Here is a 19,405-nt window from a genome sequence, read left to right as displayed (position 1 = left end):
AAAGGAGTCCCACATCACCGGAGACCAACTTAGAAAGTCGTGCAATGCAGGTTAGAGTGCTGTGGACCCAGGCTTGGCTGTGCACAAAGGATTTCCGCCGGAAAGTGCACAGGGGCCGGAGTAGCTGCAAAAGTCACGGTTCCCACCAATGCAGTCTAGCGAGGTGAGGCAAGGACTTACCTCCACCAAACTTGGACTGAAGAGTCACTGGACTGTGGGAGTCACTTGGACAGAGTTGCTGGATTCGAGGGACCTCGATCGTCGTGCTGAGAGGAGACCCAAGGCACCGGTAATGCAGCTTTTTGGTGCCTGCGGTTGCAGGGGGAAGATTCCGTCGACCCACGGGAGATTTCTTCGGAGCTTCTAGTGCAGAGAGGAGGCAGACTACCCCACAGCATGCACCACCAGGAAAACAGTCGAGAAGGCGGCAGGATCAGCGTTACAGAGTTGCAGTAGTCGTCTTTGCTACTATGTTGCAGGTTTGCAGACTTCCAGCGCGGTCAGCAGTCGATTCCTTGGCAGAAGGTGAAGAGAGAGATGCAGAGGAACTCGGATGAGCTCTTGCATTCGTTAACTAAAGTTTCCCCAGAGACAGAGACCCTAAATAGCCAGAAAAGAGGGTTTGGCTACCTAGGAGAGAGGATAGGCTAGCAACACCTGAAGGAGCCTATCAGAAGGAGTCTCTGACGTCACCTGGTGGCACTGGCCACTCAGAGCAGTCCAGAGTGCCAGCAGCACCTCTGTTTCCAAGATGGCAGAGGTCTGGAGTACTCTGGAGGAGCTCTGGACACCTCCCAGGGGAGGAGCAGGTCAAGGGAGTGGTCACTCCCCTTTCCTTTGTCCAGTTTCGCGCCAGAGCAGGGCTAAGGGGTCCCCTGAACCGGTGTAGACTGGCTTATGCAGAATTGGGCACAACTGTGCCCAAGAAAGCATTTCCAGAGGCTTGGGGAGGCTACTCCTCCCCTGCCTTCACACCATTTTCCAAAGGGAGAGGGTGTAACACCCTCTCTCAGAGGAAGTCCTTTGTTCTGCCATCCTGGGACAAGCCTGGCTTGACCCCAGGATGGCAGAAACCTGTCTGAGGGGTTGGCAGCAGCAGCAGCTGCAGTGAAACCCTAGGAAAGGCAGTTTGGCAGTACCAGGGTCTGTGCTACAGACCACTGGGATCATGGGATTGTGCCAACTATGCCAGGATGGCATAGAGGGGGCAATTCCATGATCATAGACAAGTTACATGGCCATATTCGGAGTTACCATTGTGAAGCTACATATAGGTAGTGACCTATATGTAGTGCACGCTTGTAATGGTGTCCCCTCACTCACAAAGTTCGGGGAATTGCCCCTGAACAATGTGGGGGCACCTTGGCTAGTGCCAGGGTGCCCTCACACTAAGTAACTTTGCACCTAACCTTTACCAGGTAAAGGTTAGACATATAGGTGACTTATAAGTTACTTAAGTGCAGTGTAAAATGGCTGTGAAATAACGTGGACGTTATTTCACTCAGGCTGCAGTGGCAGGCCTGTGTAAGAATTGTCAGAGCTCCCTATGGGTGGCAAAAGAAATGCTGCAGCCCATAGGGATCTCCTGGAACCCCAATACCCTGGGTACCTCAGTACCATATACTAGGGAATTATAAGGGTGTTTTAGTAAGCCAATGTAAATTGGTAAAATTGGTCACTAGCCTGTCAGTGACAATTTGAAAGAAATGAGAGAGCATAACCACTGAGGTTCTGATTAGCAGAGCCTCAGTGAGACAGTTGGGGCCAGATGTAGCAACCCGTTTGCGAGTCGCAAACGGCAAAAATCGCCGTTTGCGAGTCGCAAACGTGGGTTTGGCATGCAGAAATGCATATTGCGAGTCGTTACCGACTCGCAATATGCATTTCCGACTCGCAAATAGGAAGGGGTGTTCCCTTCCTATTTGCGAGTCGCTGTGGGATGCAATTCCATTTGCGACCGCGTACGCGGTCGCAAATGGACTCGCAGTTACCATCCACTTCAAGTGGATGGTAACCCATTTGCAAATTGGAAGGGGTCCCCATGGGACCCCTTCCAGTTTGTGACTGGACCCCAAAATATTTTTTCAGGGCAGGGAGTGGTCCAAGGGAAAAATACCGAAAAAATACCGAAACAAAAGGTTTTGTTTTTTTTGCAGTGCAGCTCGTTTTCCTGTCAGGAAAACGGGATACATTTCCAAAAAAAAAAACTGCTTTATTTAAAAGCTGGTCGCGAACATGGAGGTCTGCTGACGTCAGCAGGCCTGCATGTTAGCGAGTGCCCATACTCGCTATGGGGCCGCAATTTGCGACCCACCTCATGAATATTCATGAGGTGGGTCATTGCGACCCCAGAGCGAGTTGCAGTCGGTGTCTGAGACACCGTACTGCATTGGGAATTGCGACTTGCAATTTGCGAGTCGCTCCGACTCGCAAATTGCAAGTCGCAATTCCCAACTTTCCTACATCTGGCCCTTGGTCACTACACAGGTAACACATTCAGGCACACTTATGAGCACTGGGGCCCTGGAGACCAGGGTCCCAGTGACACATACAACTAAAACAACATAAATACAGTGAAAAATGGGGGTAACATGCCAGGCAAGATGGTACTTTCCTACACACCCCCAGTAGTCCTCCACCATGAGAATGAACAGACAATGCATAGGTGTGTTGGGATAAGAGCACACTCTCCGTCCAGTCACCTAAGCATGCAGTCTCCATGTGAGCTTTCCACCAAATTTAGTAAATCGGCATAATCACACCTGAAGCATTGCAACTCGAAATACACGCTTCAAACTTCCCAATGCCCCAGACTGGTCGGTTTTATACACTCTTGCCAACCAAAAATTCCTTTGCTTTAATTTCATATGTGAATAGCTGCGTCCCATTATTTCAGACCACCTTTAGCCTTGCGGGACTCAGCAGAAATGCCTGATCCCCTTTATACAGGAAGAGTTTGATTATCCGACAAAGCCTCCAGCATCTCTTAACTGTTATGTGACCAACATCAGGCTTAACAAAAAAAGAACAATCCCTCAAACTGCACTTGGGTTCCAGCCTTGCTTTCTCATACATTGCTGGCCTCAGCAGGAACTTCCTGATATAGACCAGGATTGCCCGTGGTTACACACCTTCCAGCTTGGATTGTTTCTGAACCAGTTGGATTCTATGAGCTTGCTGGTCCTTCTGACCTCAGTTCCAACCCTTCAACTCAGGAAAGGCCTTTTGAAACAGGTCGGCCACAAATAATCACACATTGGATCCCTCTTTCCCTTCTGCCACTCTCAATACCCACAGGTCATTGCACCTCTGGTGATTTTTCTGATCTTACAATGTCCACTGAATATTGATTACGTGCCTCCTCGAGCACTGGCAACCTCTGATTCAAGGGCCAAGGCCCTGGTTTCCAAGTCAGACATTCGTTCTACTAAGGCGGCACATGAATTAGCCACTTTGCAAACAACCCCTTACAGCTTACGAGTCACAGCTTGGGTCCTGAGGCTGTCCAAATAGGTTTCCTCTCTTTGTGACATAATGCACTGGTATGTGGACTCTAAAGTAGGGGGATTCTGTTTGATAGACTCTTGAGGACCCTTTGCTGTGCCTCCAACTAATTGCCCTGTTGGTGAGTAGTCCCATTTTAGGCCCTTCCCTCCAGGTGCCTGCCTTTTTTAGCAGTCTTACAAGCTGTTAGATAGGTGATGCCATCACAGAGCTCACAAGGATCTCTGTCATTAAATCACTGGTTGCCTTCAAACACTCCTCAGACCACTTTGTCCAATCCAATAGGGAGAAAAATGCTTCTGCGCGAAGAGGAGCTTTCTTCTGAGAAGCGTGCTTCCTGCCGCCACACAAGTCTAGCTGGATCACGGCACACCAGACTCCAACCGAGACCCCAAGTAGCATACTCTTTGGTCCCGTGCCTCTGATGTGGTTACTGCTCTGGAGGATAGACAGAAAGCTGCATTACGGCTGCCTCCCTCAGCCGCCATCTTGCTTCTCCTCAGATGAGAATTACTTCCAGTGCACTAGAAAATAATCCAATGCCTTACTGTGGAAGTAACAAATATCAAACCTAAAGTACCCAAGCAAGATATTTTATACAGTTGAACTGGGAGTAAATAAAGTTTTATTGATAGTTCTGATATTAAACAACCAATCAACACATCTCTTGTTTTAATCACATTTTCCTGTTAGAGTAAACTCTCCACCGGAAACACGATGTAAGTTCAAATGATCTGCTCATCCTTACTGCACACTGAGAGATTTTAGTTACATTTACCATATCTATAAACCTGTATGAGTACAAAAGTTACGATTAGAATTTCAAGACTTCAATCCTTATAAAGGCAGGCACACAACGACATCGCAATTATTCTTTTGTTCATTCTTAATAATCACCTCAAATATTTTTTTATAAAATTCAATAATTCAGAAGTTCAGCACATTTCAGAACTGATTTTAGAGTGGCTGTTTCGTCGTCAGGAGCAATCATTTTTCATTTGCCTGTTCAACAACAAAAATAGAAATTCCTACATTGACATTAATTGATATAATTTTCATTTTAATCAAAGTTGTCCTCCAAGATTTCCATGAATTCTCCAAAGCATTTCCACATGACATGTTCTACCTCCTTGTAGAATCCCAGTATTCCTCAGAACAACTTGCCAAGATGTTGTTTAATTCAGCCGCACACTGTTAGCGCCTGTTCATTTGGTGGCAGTTTCAATCTCTACCACAGTTACTTACCAAACATAGCCTGAGTGTTTCCATGAGGAGCATGAGATTTTGAAAACACTTCGAAGTGAAGTATTTGTTCTTTTGACTTTGATCTATTCGTATATGTATTTATTCACAAAAAAGTGAAACCGTTGACAGTTATCTAAAACTATTGGATTTGAAGTACCCTTTTAATCAACCCACCAAGTTTCTCAATTCTGGGAGCGTGCCTTCCTTGCGTAGGACAAGAGTTGAATTTCCAAGAAAAAGACAAGAGTTGAATTTCCAAGAAAAATACACCTGTTAACGCGTCCGTCTATGTTAATTTATACACATCAGGACTCGTTTTAGGTCGATGAACCTTTTGACCCAGTGGTAAGTCTCCGTAAAACGAGATTATCAAACATCAAAATATCTTTCACAATAACCATTAATGAATTTTCGGCGCATTCATTTGTTCCTGACTCAAATAACCACACCTTAAAGGAAGAATTTGTGAATTTATTCCCTATTGATTACAATCTAATATTAAACGTATTAATCTCAAAACCAAGAAGCATAAAAGCCTAATCACAGAGTGGCAATTATAATGAACTTTCAATAATGCGATAATCAGAATCATAGGATAGATACGTTAGCAGAGGATAGACCATAGTGCATGATAAAACATCAGAATATCAGTTCAGCATAGCTACATGTTAGTCACGTCAGTTTCGTCAGTCAATTGAATACCTCACCTAACCTCAAATTAGCATTAGCATGTTGGGCTTCATGCAAAACAATTTAGAACATCAATTTGGAAAACATCTAACTAAGATACCTAATTAAACATACAGCAGTTGGTACCTAGAAAGAAAGGCATAGAGATTCTGTTAGCAATAATAATTACCCTCCTCAAGCTAAGTCAGCATACAGGATCAGTCTTCGTCTTCAGGACATCAGATGGTTCACCGTCAATCTATCTAAAGAGAATCAAGGGTCACTCTCCTCATATGGAGGAAGGTGTAATAGGGTGGTCTATGGGCTGTGATACTTTGGTCTAAGTCTCAAATCACCAAATAGAGTGACAGAGTTTCTGGATGCAATCGATGTCATCCCTTCCTAACTGACTGTCGTCCCTTGTGTCATGAGTTTTTATCCCCTTTTCGTAATCCATTCCCCCAAAATTCTATTGGTTAATAACTACACCCCATCATTGGTAACCAATCAAATTATTCATTAAGTAATGCATTTGTCATTCTTCGATATTTGCTCGTCTTCCAATTGGTCTTCATAATCAGCATTTTCGTAGGTGGTACGTCCGGGGTTACTTCACCATCTTGGCACACGTCTCGGATCAGGAGTTCTTTTCCCCTCGTCTCCTCGTCCTTGAGAGTGTCCATTACTGTTTCGAAGCACATATCTTTTATACTAAAAGCTGCTAGAATGCGGATGGGAAGATTTGTTCATGTTTCGAATTAATACAGAAGAGAACAATAGCTGGGTCATAGTCCTTTGCGAGTCCGCACACAGAAAAAGCAGGAAAAATAGGTTTTAAATGAGAGTTACACAGCTAGTTCGCAACTCATGCTAACTTAAGACATACAATTTTAATGAATACAGTTTTGATCGTAATAATGCATATATCTTATTATTGTTATTATTATTATTATTATTCAACATTAGTGTTCATAAATGAGTAAATCCTCATGTATATTAATGCATATTATTTATTAATATTGCTTTTGGCAAATGTAAGCGTTTCATGTCTATAATATATGATATTTATACTACGCTCTCTCACACCTATATATATATATATATATATCCCCAAATATTCAGGCAGGACTGGACAAGTCTTCTGTAACATTGCTTCTTCTTTGCCCACAATAAAGAGTCTACCCAAGACCTGATATTCGTAATAAACGCCATAATCGGACATATAAACCTTTTCAATTTGATTGATGACACTTCTTCAATATTTTACACACCTGACCCTAATGCACCTAATGCATTACACAAATAATGTAATATATAGACCTCAGGCGCTATACCGGTGCACATTGACAAAACAATAGGTCTGGCTTTAATGTGCAAAGATAAATATGCATGCCTATGCACAGACTATTTTTGGTGTGTCTCTGCATCCACTTTCTTTCTGTGCCTAATATGTCTGTTTTCTGTTTCTTGATGGAGAATCTAGCAATCATGCTAAATATTTTCTCTCTATCTTGTCTTGTATCAGCTCTGTTTGCATGACACCTGCTCTTGCAAGAACTCCGAAGTTTGCTTGTGTGCGACATTGAAAGCCTACGCCCGGAAGTGTGCCATCAAAGAGGTCAATTTGGAAGATTGGAGGAACGACATCTGCAGTAAGTAAAGGAACAGAACGAGGGGTTTCCACAGGTACTATTAAGAGCCCCTGATTAAAAATATTGGTTTCTTACTTTGCCCCGATTATGGGCCCCTTGAACATAGTCACAAATAGTGGGTGCAAATGGCACACCAACCTTTTGCGACCTGCCTGGAATTTTGTGTGATTTAAGCGCTACTAGGTCACATCACAATATTTCTATTTGCATAAGGTGTGACAGATAGGCTTAACTAAAGAATATTAATTAGGCGGGTCACTGCTTCCACCACTCTGTGAGTGGCTACAAACACAGGGATGGTGGCCTACAGATGGCCGCAGCCAACCATCCATATGCCTGCACTTTATAAAGCAACCCATGTTAGTTAAAGGCATAGGTACTGCTTGAAAAAATGATTTTCTTTGAAAGGATATCAGGGAAGCATACAGTGGTGCCCTGTGCCATTGCCCACTTCACCCAAGGCTGCTCAGCTCGGTTCTCGAAGAAGAAACTGTGTAATAGGAAGATCTCTCCCTTTGCAAATAAATTTACACCTCCTTTGAGGTTCCCATAACTTTGCAATGGTTAATGAGTGCAGTTGCATTACAAACCACAGATACAGCTCATTGCTAATTACAATAAGAGGCGATATCCCTTTCACTCCCCCGTCTAACTGAAAAGAATACAACACTCTGGTGTGATTCTGAACAGTTTCTAAAAATCACAAAAGGGGTCTAGTAAATTGTGAAAATCTCTTTATCAGTGGAAAAAACTCTGTGTTGGTGACTTGCCCCGTTTATGACTGCGAAAATGCTATGTAGATGAGGTTGTAGGTTGTTACAGGTAAATATGCAAAGCACAGAAACGTCAGGTAAACAGGTTATCATAGACTTTTTCTATCCATTATTAAGAAAACGTCTGCATTATTACGGAGAGACTCAGAAGTAAAATTGACATCGATCCTGGTAAAACTGCACACGTCCCAGTATTTATCCTTAATGATTTCAGATTTTTTTGCTGCTGGGAAAGCTTGCAGAATTACTCACAGACACATGGCTTTGGATAGTTATTACCCGAATTGCAGGGTCTAGATATAGATATATGTGAAAGTTCTGCCGAAAATTGTATCAGCTTTGCAACATTTTCCTCGTATTTAATGAATAAATTAATAATCTGTGCCGGAATGTGCTAAGAGTGCATACCATTTTCCTTAAACTACAAGCTCTTCTGCTTTCCTGAGTTTACACAGTCTGCTACAACTGTTATTCCTACAACGTTACAGTGCACATGTGTATTTACAGACCTTATGACGAAAAGGTTTGCATTGCAAGAACGCAACCAAGATGCAACATTTCCTTCCTACTGAGGTTCTTAAAAAGCCAGTATAATGAACATCCAGTTAGAATGACCAAATCTTGCCAGGTGATAAAATAGATTCCTTTTCAGGCGCATAGATATTTAGAGAAAAGCAGTCCGACAGCATCACGGCGAAGAATAGAGCTATATTGGCAGCCGAAGGAAGGTCAGGGTACTGTCTAATGCCAGTCCCATGTTGCACCAGGTAAACACGTCTGACCATCTCCAAGAAATTATTTGGGGAGCGGGGTTTCCAACCTTAAGAACATGTTTTAAATCATGGAGCAAAATTATATATTTTAGGGTACATTTCCAACTCTTATGCGTGAAAAAACATTAATTTTACAATACCTTAAAATAAGAAACACATAACATATCCCAAATATTTATGTTTTGGCATATAAGCAAGGAGCATTATTTCCCTCCTGGAGCAAATCGTTTATGTGTATTTGGGAAGTGTGTGTGTGCTGCCCCTCAAAAATGCTGACAAGGTTGATTGGCCTGATAATCGCTCTGCCTGCCCGGCCTACTTGTTTTTTTATATTGACCCCTATGGTCAGTCCAGACCCGAAGCCTCCATTTTGTATTTGGTCTATGAGCTTAAACCCCATAAATGTGAAATTTGAATACCCTCTGTAGATTTCTTTTTTTGCTATTTTGTACTAGAAAGTACCCAAGCCTTCTTTAGGTATTTGGTAATGTAATTTTTAAATTATTTTTTGTGTTTTGTGTAATTGTCACCAGTATCTTTTCCTGTTTTAAACGAGCACGACTGTAATCCTCCTTCTCCTGCGCAGTTCTCCCCTGTCCCAACTCCCCTTCGTGTATGTCTTTCTCCAGAGCATTTAGCTCCCTTTCAAGTGTACGTCTAACCCCCGACGACTGCCCCAAGCAAAAGCCCCTCGTCAGCACCTTAAGTGCCTCCCATTCCAGGGCCCTAGTGGGGGTGGACCCGTTGTTTGTCTCGATGTATTCTGTCAAATGACAGCGTAAGGCTTCTCTGTACGACTGGTCCTCAAGTGTTGAGGGGGACATCCTCCAAGACGGTATGGGGGGTCTGTCCTCCGGCACCCTCATCGTTATTAACAAGGGATTGTGGTCAGACAAGGTGCGGGCCAAGTATTCCGAGCGTGTCATGTTAATTAACAGGCCTGCAGTGCATACTACTCTATCGATTCTTGTATGTACCTGGTGAAGACCCGAGTAATAAGAATAATCTCTGTCAGTTGGGTGATGCACTCGCCAGACATCCGATAGCCCCCACCCGTCCAACCACTCCCCTACCCTTTTGGCTGTTTTTATTGCCGCAGCCCCCTGTATAGGAGGGGTAGACCTGTCCAGTTCAGTGTCTAGCACCGCATTAAAATCCCCACCTACTAATAGCTCTCCGGTGCATTGGCGTGTAAGGTGACTCGATAACCCTGACATGAAGGCTACCTGGTCTTGGTTAGGGGCATAGATGCAACTCAAGACTATCGGTACACCATGCAGCCTCCCCTCCAGTATCACAAATCTACCCTCCTTGTCAATATTGGAAGAGATCGTCGTGAAGGGGACCCCCGCCCTGATCCATACCAATACACCTCTAGCGTAGGCAGAGTATTCCGTTGCGAATACCTGCCCCCTCCACCTACGTCTCAACTTCTCTCCCTCTCCAGGCGCCAGGTGAGTTTCCTGCAATAGAGCCACCTGTACACCCCTTCTCTTAAGATAGGAGAGTATCTTGTGCCTTTTAGCCGGAGTGCCCATCCCTCTAACATTCCAGGTCATGAGATTGTAATCTGCCATTGCCCATTTTCGGTTTTGTGGCTCTGTCCCGGCCCTCCCAAGCCTCGGAGCCTCCTCTCCCTTTATCTATAACTTTGTCACATTCCAATTCCAATTCCCACATTGCCTTATTAACTTTTAACTGTATGACCCAACTCCCAGTCCCCAGGGCGCCTCCGAACTTGTAGGTCGCCCAGCAAATTGTGCAACAGTGCAACTTGTTCAGTCTCTGATTAGCAGTACCCGCCATTATTGTCAAACGGCAGAGTACTGGTCTGGGGGGGTGGCCTTGCCCGGAGGGGCCGGTCGATCCCAATACGCGCCCTGTCTCCAGGGCCTTCCGTGCGTCCAGGCTAGCCAAGTTCGTCAGCTGTTTGCGGGGTTACTTTCGGGGCTCGGGTTGAATGATCCGCTTCACCTGCAGATGAAACCATTGTGTCGTCAGACTCGTTCCCGGATTCTTCCTGGGGTGACGCCTCTCCGCTCATGCGTGCCGCTGCCTCCAATGCCTCCTTCCTTCCTTTCTCTTTCTGTGTTTGGGTAGGTACCATACGTCTGCGGTTTCTGGGCTTCCTTCCCTTCAGCGCTCGGCGCGCCCCGTTCCCAAGCGCGACCCTTCCTGTGGACCCTCCTGCCCGGGAGCTGTGTGACTCTAGCCATTCCCAGGCTTCCTCAGGTGACTGAAGGAACGATGTCTTCCCTTCCAGAATCACTCTCAATCTGGCTGGGTAGAGTAGCGAATATTGGATTCCCTCCTCCCTTAGGGCTCTCTTGACTGCCAGAAACGAAGCTCGCTTGTTTTGTACCTCCAGAGTGTAATCCGGGAATAATGTCACCTCCCCGTTTCCGAGTTTAAAAGGGCCCGATTCCCTGGCCCTCTGCAGGAGGGTGTCCCTGTCACTATAATGTAACAGTTTAGCTATCACGGCACGGGGGGGCCTGCCCGGGGCCAGCGGCCTCGCCGGTACCCGATGCGCCCGCTCCAACGTGTAGAAGGGGGTCAGGCGCCCCGGAGCCACCGTCTCACCGAACCACTTCTCCAAAAATTCAACCATGTTCGTACCCTCGGTCCCCTCCGGGAGACCCACCACACGTACGTTATTCCTTCTGTTCCTCCCCTCTGCGTCTTCAACTCTCCTTTCGAGGCACGTCACTCTGTCAACCAGGGAGGACACTTTAGCTGTCAGGTTTTCCTGCTTCGGTGCTATGTCCGCCAGGGCAGTTTCTGTTTCTTTGACTCTATCTACCAATTTGTGGTGTTCCGCTCTCAGCAAGCTCACCTCAACCGCAACCTGGCTGATCTCTCGCTGCAGCGTTGTTTTGGTGTCCTCTATCGCTCCAAGAATTTTATCTAGCGTGTCCTGGACCTTGACCTGTGTGTGGTCCTGCGCGCCCGACTCTTCGCACTCGGCCTGAGCCTTGGACTCCATATTTCTGGCCTTGGGGCGAGCCTTGAAGGGCATCAGCGCGGCCGCAGGCCCCGCCCCAGGGACCCCTGACAGCAGCCTCGGCGGTGTTTGTCTATCTTCTCCAAGACGTCACTCCCTCCCCTCCATGAGCCGCTGCCTTGCCCCAGGCTTTTCCTCAGCCGGGTCCCCGTACCCTTCAGGGTCCACTGTTTCTGAGTCTCTCCGTTGGGTGCTCTGCGCCTTTGCTCCCCTATTGCAGTCCAGACAAATGGGTCCCCCCGTCCCAGGTATCAGATCAGCCCCCCAGGGGCCCCACGTTGGTGCGGGTCCAGATCGTTCTTTTTCAACTTTTGCCCCAAACAGCCTACCAGTCCCACGCAGGCTCGTCAATGTCCACAGCAGTCCACAAGGGACCGATTTTACTGCACGTTACGCCGCCATAGGGAATGTCAGGGCCCCGGGTTCCGTCTCCGTTCCAGTGACCTCTCCATGTGTTCCCTTATCACTCCGGCCTTTCGCTGCACTGGTCCCCTCTTACAGCCTCCCGATAACTCTTCGCCGCTGGGCGCTCTTCGGCTGCACCGTCGCGATGGAGGAGAACTCCTCCGTTGTCCCCTGGGGTCCAATGACCAGACGCTTGATCACAGCCCCGGCCAGCAGCCCTACCCGGGTCTCAATCACCGCCTCAAGCAGGTCTCCGAGTCCACCCGGGGCCGCTCGCCTCCCGGGGCGCTGCCCCGCCGCACCCGTTCCGGTGCGGGAGCTCATGGGCTCTCAGGCCCCTCCAGCACCTGTGCCGCTATGAGGAGGGGACTCCATACTATCCCCCCTCGCGCCTCGCATTGCCCGCTACTACCGCGGGATGGTGCCGCCGTCTTCCGCTGGAGCCGCCCGCTTCTGGGCACGCCGGCCGGTCAGCTCCGCCACCCGACACCCTCAAGGGCCGCTGTAGGGGCCGCAGTCTCTCGCCCGGGTCGGCGCCCGTCTGCTCCCGGGGCCGCCCGCGTTCAGCCACTCCGTCCTGCAACGCCCAGACTGGGCACGACTTCTCCCGCGGGCACGGCCGCCCCCTGCTCTCTCACCGTCTGATAAGGCCACGCCCAGGGCCCCGCACCTTCACGTCCCGTCGCCTCCTTCCCTCTCCAGCGGGCCCGGCCACAGCCCAGCGCGAGGCCGTGGATGCAGTCGTGCGCCCAGGCCTCTCGTCCCCCGAGCCGTCCAGGAGGCCGATTTCGGCACCGGGCTCACTTCGCCGTCACCAGAGGGGCACTCTCTCGCCTAGCCCCCTCCTGTGAGTCTACCCCTCAGTCCGGACTTCGGTCGGCCCGGCAGAGGCGCTTTTTCGCTCAATTATTCACCGGCCCCTCCGGAGCTCGGAATTTAGGCGTGCGCCATCTCCGAGACCTTGGCCACGCCCCCCTCTGCTCACCTTTCCTCCCCTCATGGCCCCTTTTCTTAGCCTGCCCTCTCCTGCGCTTTCTAGCTTCCCTCATCTCACCTCTCCCCACCTCCCTGGCCCTTTTCTTCTGTTCCATTCCCATCCCTTTACTTCTCTTCCCTTTCCTTGCCTTCTGTAATTTTAATCTTATATCTTGTAGGTGCATGGTAACTAGCATCTACCTTGACACTTGTCATTTAGGTTTCGGTTTCCTAAAGGCTGCGATTTTGATTCTGGCATCATTTTCCACAGGTTATGGTAGCAATCCTACTGCATATGAGGAAAGGTTCTCATATATTCCAGACTGTCTCGTCAGACTCGTCAGACGATTGATACCCCAATGCTCAACAGTCTGATCTCAAACTGCTGAGCTGGAATGGTCATTCAGACAACAGCAGCCACTGTCTCCGGACCTTTTCCTTCCTCAAGCCTCAAAAAGATATCTCCAAAGGGCAATTTTGAAGTCTCCCCCCCTTCAAAGGCACATTTGGGTAGTTAAGCAGGGTCTCTGACCCTACCAACTCAGACACTTCTGAGGTAGACACTCTACCTTACAGACACTTCCTGAAGAAGAGAACCTGAACCAGAACCTGCATCCTGCCAAGAAGAACTGCCCAAGGGACACACCTGACTGCTTTCTGTGAAGGTCTGCTGCCTTGCTGTCGCCCTGCTGCCTTGCTGCTCTCTGGCTGTGCTGAGAAGTGTTCTTTAAGGGCTTGGATAGAGCTTGTCTCCTGCTCCATGAAGCTTTAGGGCCAAAAAGACTTCACCTCTGCAAGAAGGACTCCTTGTGCGGTGAAAATGGATGCACAGCCTGCCAGAAACGATGCACAGCCTGCATTGCGGTGAAAATTTCACCGTACGCTAAACCGGAATGACGCAGCCCGACTTCGCAATGAGATGATCGACGTAGCGCCAGCGTAGTGACCAGAAATTCGACGCACGGCCCACTGGATCAATGCACAGCCAGGCCAGAACGACACAGCTCGACTTCCAGAGAGGAATCAAGGCAGCGCCTGCCATGCGGTAGAAATTTCCACGCTACGCCCACTGGATCGATGCATCCCCTGTGACTTTGTCCTGTCAGTGCCGGAAATACATGCATCATCCCCGGGGCTCCCCAAAACCCTGTAACCCGAAGAGGATCCAAGACCGAGCGCCGGAAATCAAAAGCCTTCCCTGCGTGAAAATTAAACAACGCATTGCTGTGTGCCACTGAGAAATCTACACACACCTCCCTGTTTTCCACACATTTCCTCCTCTGCGGTTCTTTGCGGAGATTTTGAACGCAAACTAGGTAATGGTGTCTGAAAGAGGCATTTATTGCTTTTAAGAGACTAAAGACACTTTATAGCATTTTTACAGTGATATTCCTAAATATACTTATTGCATTTCAATTGTTTTGACCTGCATTTTATCAGATAAATATTATATATTTTTCTAAAAACTGTGTGGTGTATGTTTGTGGTGTTCTACTGTGTTATTGCATGATTTATTGCACAAATAATTTACAAACTGACTTCTAAGTTAAGCCTGACTGCTCAGTGCCAAGCTACCAGTCGGTGGGCACAGGATAATTTGGATTGTGTGTGACTTACCCTGACTAGAGTGAGGGTCCTTGCTTTGACAGGGGGTAACCTGACTGCCAACCAAAGACCCCATTTCTAACACCTGCGCTGTGATGACTACACAAATTATGTAGCCAGAGCACCTGATGAGGGGGCCGACCGGGCTGACTACTGGCCTGGCTCATCATACTTGAGTCTCATGGAGCCCTTATCACACAGATTAAGTCACCAGTTGAGTGGATACTTTATTCTCAATGACAGTTTTTGGGAATACTATGGGATATTATATGAGCGCCTGTTAGCATTATGTACTGGCCTCTTTTTACAATGGCAGTCACTGAGAGAATTCCATTTTGAGACTCATGTAGGCTTGGGGGACCAGATAATGCTACAAGAAATTAGATATGCTATAAAGGACATGACAACAAAACCCCTAGCCTGGATAGCTTGCCTGCCAAGTTCCAATCCAGATTTACAGCACTACTGCCCCCGAAATTAGAGTTATAATATGCAGACTCCCTGAAAATTGGGTCACTGCCAGCATCCATACGGGGTGCGGTTGTTGTTCCTCTCCCTAAGACACAAGCACATGGGGCCCCCACCTTGGCATTTTGTCCACTGTTCATGTTAAACAAGGGCTTTACCATCATTAGCATGATATTAGCCTATTTACTATTCCTGCCTATATTTAAAATGATGCATGAGGACCACAATGGTTTTATCCCCTCTTGCAGTACATTCCTCAATTTGTGGAGGCTCTAGCAAGTCCTTTATCACCCGGAGGCGCGCTGTAGGCCAGGAGTGGCAATAATTTCTGTAGATGTGAAAAATGCCTTTGATTCACTCAGGTGGAACTTCCTTTCCTGGGTTATGCCAAGAATGGGCATGGGAAAGCAATGGAAAGGTTGAGTCACGCCATATGGCTTGAGTCAGAAACGGATTTACCGACTCCTCCCAATAGAATGTCTTTCAAAGCACTACGCAGGGTTGTCCTCTCTTCTTTTTCCCAAGCCATGGAGTCACTGGCCAAGCTCTTCCTTCAAGAGGGAGCTGACACAGGTATAGTAGCGAAACATCAGGAACATATAATCTCATTGTACACAGATGATCTCCTACTTTACCTAGCAGACGGTCCAATTGGGGCAACAGCAGCTTTGCTCCGACTTAACAAGTTAATACGCAACACCTATAGTGAGATGGTTTTGTAGCGCACTCAGTACCATGGTCTTTAAACCCTTAGTAACGCTAAAATGTTGATAGGAAGCAGCAATGGGGAGGGAAATCACAGCAGAGGAGTGGAATCACGTCTTGGTCTATCCTAAGAAGGTCTCTAAGAACATGCTTCTTAAATATACCCAGCTCAATTAGCTGCAAATGACGTATTTGACACCCCACAGACTGCAGGTGATTTATGGTGCCGATCCCCACAACTGCCCCAGATGCAATTAGCCTGACGCTGAATTTCTTTCAAATGACATGGGTTTGCCCCTGTCTTCAACCATTCTTGCAAGCCGTGTTGGAGAAACTCAACAACACTTTGACCAGATGTTTATCCTGTAGTTTGAAGGTTTACTTACAGGGATTGCTTCCCAGACTACATAAATGGAAGGTTGAATCCAGGCTCATGGACCTGATCTTAGTATTAGCAAGGAGAAGCACAGCGATGGCATGGAAGTCAGCATTAGGCCCATTGCTGAATGCCTGGATGAAAGATGTAACAGTGTGGGGTGGGGCTTAGGAGAGAGCCCTACTATGAGGAGATGCTGGAGGGGTGAGGCAGAGCCTGCTTGTAAGACTTTCAATGGAGGTGCTTGCAGCCCGGCAGTGCCCAGAGTTAGAACCCATAGAGACAGAAAGGGGGAATGGTTGACTTGGGAGCTGAATTTTCTGGGAACTCCAGGGGGACCATGGAGTAAGGAGAACAGACATGATGAAGAAGATAGAGCTGGAGGATAAAGGCCACAGCTCCAGCACCCCGTACCACACTAGGGCTATCCCCACTGCACGTTCTGTTCGGGTCCCACATTCCTTCCCTCTCCCCCATGCAATGTGGGCAGCTCAGCCTGACCCATTTCCCATGCTAAATTTAACCATATAGGTCTTCCCACCTGGGAGCCCACAGGGCCCCGCTTGTTCCTTCCTGATACCAACGATGGGTGACATGGTTATTGATTCCCTGAGAGAGATGATGCGTTATGTTGAGAGTTTATTACTGTTCCATGTTTTTGGCTGATATTCCAGAAGACGTTGACATTGAGCCCCCATGAAACATTGTGATATTTCGATTGTGAGTCAGGCCTGGGGGCCTGAACTTTCACTTTCACTTCACAGATGCTGTGCTGGCAAATATGTGCAGGGTTTACTATACTAGACGGTTGCACTTAGGACTAATAAGAGGAGATTGCCCAAAGACAAATGGTCCAGGAACAGAGTGGTAGGGGTAGAGCTGTGAGTGCCCCCCCGCCCCCACCCCGAGGACAATAAGATATCTAAATGTGCAGTCCCTAAATGATGTGTATGCTATATCATTATTATTGCTTTTGGCACAGAACCCCTGCAACATGATTTTTTGATTTCTTATCATATACAAAATGAAAAAATGCCTATAAACACGTTAAGAAAGTGAGTAAAATCTTTCCCAGAAGGGTATCCAAAAGTTCAATTTCTCTTACGGTTGTAGGAACTCTTACAAAGTTGTTCTTGCAGTAATTGTATGACCTAATACTTTGTTATTCATAACAATGTTATCTATAAGAAGCTTCAAAAAACGAGGTTTACAAAAACTCACCCTACATGGATATAGTCCTGGCTGTGGACTACAGGTGATACATAAGAGGTAGACCCAGATGTCCATGTAACTGCCTTAGTGTTACAGATGAGAGCATACCCTACTGTCTTTGAGGGGCTTGCCATATTCAAAATGGACTAACTATATGACAGTACGTCTGTACTCAAGACATAGGACTCCTTGTATTTGTTTTCCAAATCACACAGTAGCCAGAGCAGAGAATCAGATTGCAGTCCCTAATAGTCCTTGAAAGTTATTTAATTGCAGACCTAGTCCTGATAATGCATCTTCAATACAGCAAGGACTTAAGAGAAGCGGGAACATCTCTACTTCTAACACGGGAGGCTCCTTACTCAGAAGCATATATTGTGAGTCTACCTTGTCCATAAATGGTAAAAAGGTTCTTAACTGTCCTGCTAGTCAGATAGTTTCTGTCATGTAGACTACATCTACCTTTTCTGTGGTATTATATCATAGCATTCAATAAGAGGTGTTTCAGCAAGGTCAGATCTTCCAGCCCACTTCCCTCAATTCCTATTTTCCAGATGACTGAGTTGTCCTACTATGAATCAGGAGCGTTTTCTTTGTTTAGTCATTCCCAAATGTAACAGGTACACTCCTTTTGAATCAGAACAAAGGCGTGGCCCCACATGCTAAACCTGTCTATTTGAGAACACTAGGCTTACCACTTGGGCTTCCACTCCAGTGCTTCTCCTGTATATCTGAAGTGCACAGGGGAACGAGAAAGATAGTCTGTGGAGGAGGGCACACAACGAGCCTCCCCCCTTCAGAAGCTCATAGTGTCACTGAACTCTCGCTAAAGAGGGAGAAGGTACTTCTCTTCAGCCCCTGGCTCCTCAGGCTCTGGCAAACCTAGAAATGCAGCTTGCCAGAGCCAAGGGAGAATTAGGGCCTGCTGCTGCAAAATTTAAAAGCGTTCACTGTCCATGTTTAGTGGGCTAGGTAAGCAATAGAAGGACCCTTGCCGTAGGTCAGACTGACCAGAAGGCGCAGGCGTATAACAACGGGCCTTTTAAGACCTGTATATTGAGTAGGAAAGTTAAAATAATGTTGACATTTCTGGCTTCCAAACCCGAAAATGTAACCCGGATTTCAAATTTTGTATTCGCATTTGAATTCATGTTATTAAAAGAAGAGAGTAAGATAATATGTTTACTTGAGTCTCCCATTGGTCATATTTTATTTAGTTATATGTATTCGAACACTATTTGAATATGGTTTTCAAATAGTTTCCAATGTCCTTAGTAGAAGTAGATGCATTGTGGCTTTAAGAGATAAAGTTTGGATTTGAGCCCTATATTAATCATCTTTTGCTTCAACTTCTAGGTGACATGACACCAGTTTGCCCTGAATCCATGATCTACAGTGACCGTATCACCACTTGCCAACCAAGCTGCCGTTCCCTGAATGAGCCTGAAGATGAATGCAACATTACATTTATGCCAGTGGATGGCTGCATCTGTAAGACAGGAACCTACCTGAACGAACATGGGATATGTGTGCCACCAGTCAAGTGTCCTTGTTATTACAAGGACATTATCATGCAACCAGAGACTACTACTTTTGAAAATGGTGCTTCTTGGTAAGATAATTCGTAATATGTCTGGGGTAAGGGCGAGCGATAGGGACACTCTTATTTTTGCAACTTTTGTTTATTGAAATTTAAACGACACCGTTCCAGTAAAAGAGTCATAAGACAACGAAGAGTGGACCCTGGGAAAAATACAAGTATGTGGCACACAGGACACGTATTTTCCTGATAGCTAATTATAAACCGCATTTACCCTAGCTCAAATGTAAGTAATACAGAATACTAAGTACCTACCATCAAGTGGTCTGTGTTTGCCAAGTCCCACGAACAAGGGAAGGTTAGGCTCTCCCAGAATAAGCACTTTGAATAAAAGGAGGGTATAAGCGGTTTTGGGGTAGCAGAGGGGAGGAGAAAATGGGGCATAATGGGTCTGTGAACATTGGAATGTGTGAGTCAGTGTGGGAATTGTTCGGACAAT

General features: G+C 46.8%; 1 protein-coding gene across 1 annotated transcript in view; it reads left to right on the top strand.

Annotated features, from left to right (window-relative positions):
• LOC138283526 (mucin-5B-like) overlaps positions 1-19,405 on the top strand; it is a 466,047-nt gene that overhangs the window by 280,991 nt on the left and 165,651 nt on the right. Inside the window, exons 16-17 of the mRNA XM_069221466.1 lie at positions 6,944-7,070; positions 18,723-18,978. Coding sequence (XP_069077567.1) covers positions 6,944-7,070; positions 18,723-18,978 — 383 coding nt within the window. The remainder of the gene's footprint in view (positions 1-6,943; positions 7,071-18,722; positions 18,979-19,405) is intronic.

This window comes from Pleurodeles waltl, chromosome 3_1, assembly GCF_031143425.1.
Source record: "Pleurodeles waltl isolate 20211129_DDA chromosome 3_1, aPleWal1.hap1.20221129, whole genome shotgun sequence".
Taxonomy (NCBI): Eukaryota; Metazoa; Chordata; class Amphibia; order Caudata; family Salamandridae; genus Pleurodeles; species Pleurodeles waltl.
This window is presented reverse-complemented; position numbering and strand designations above follow the sequence as displayed.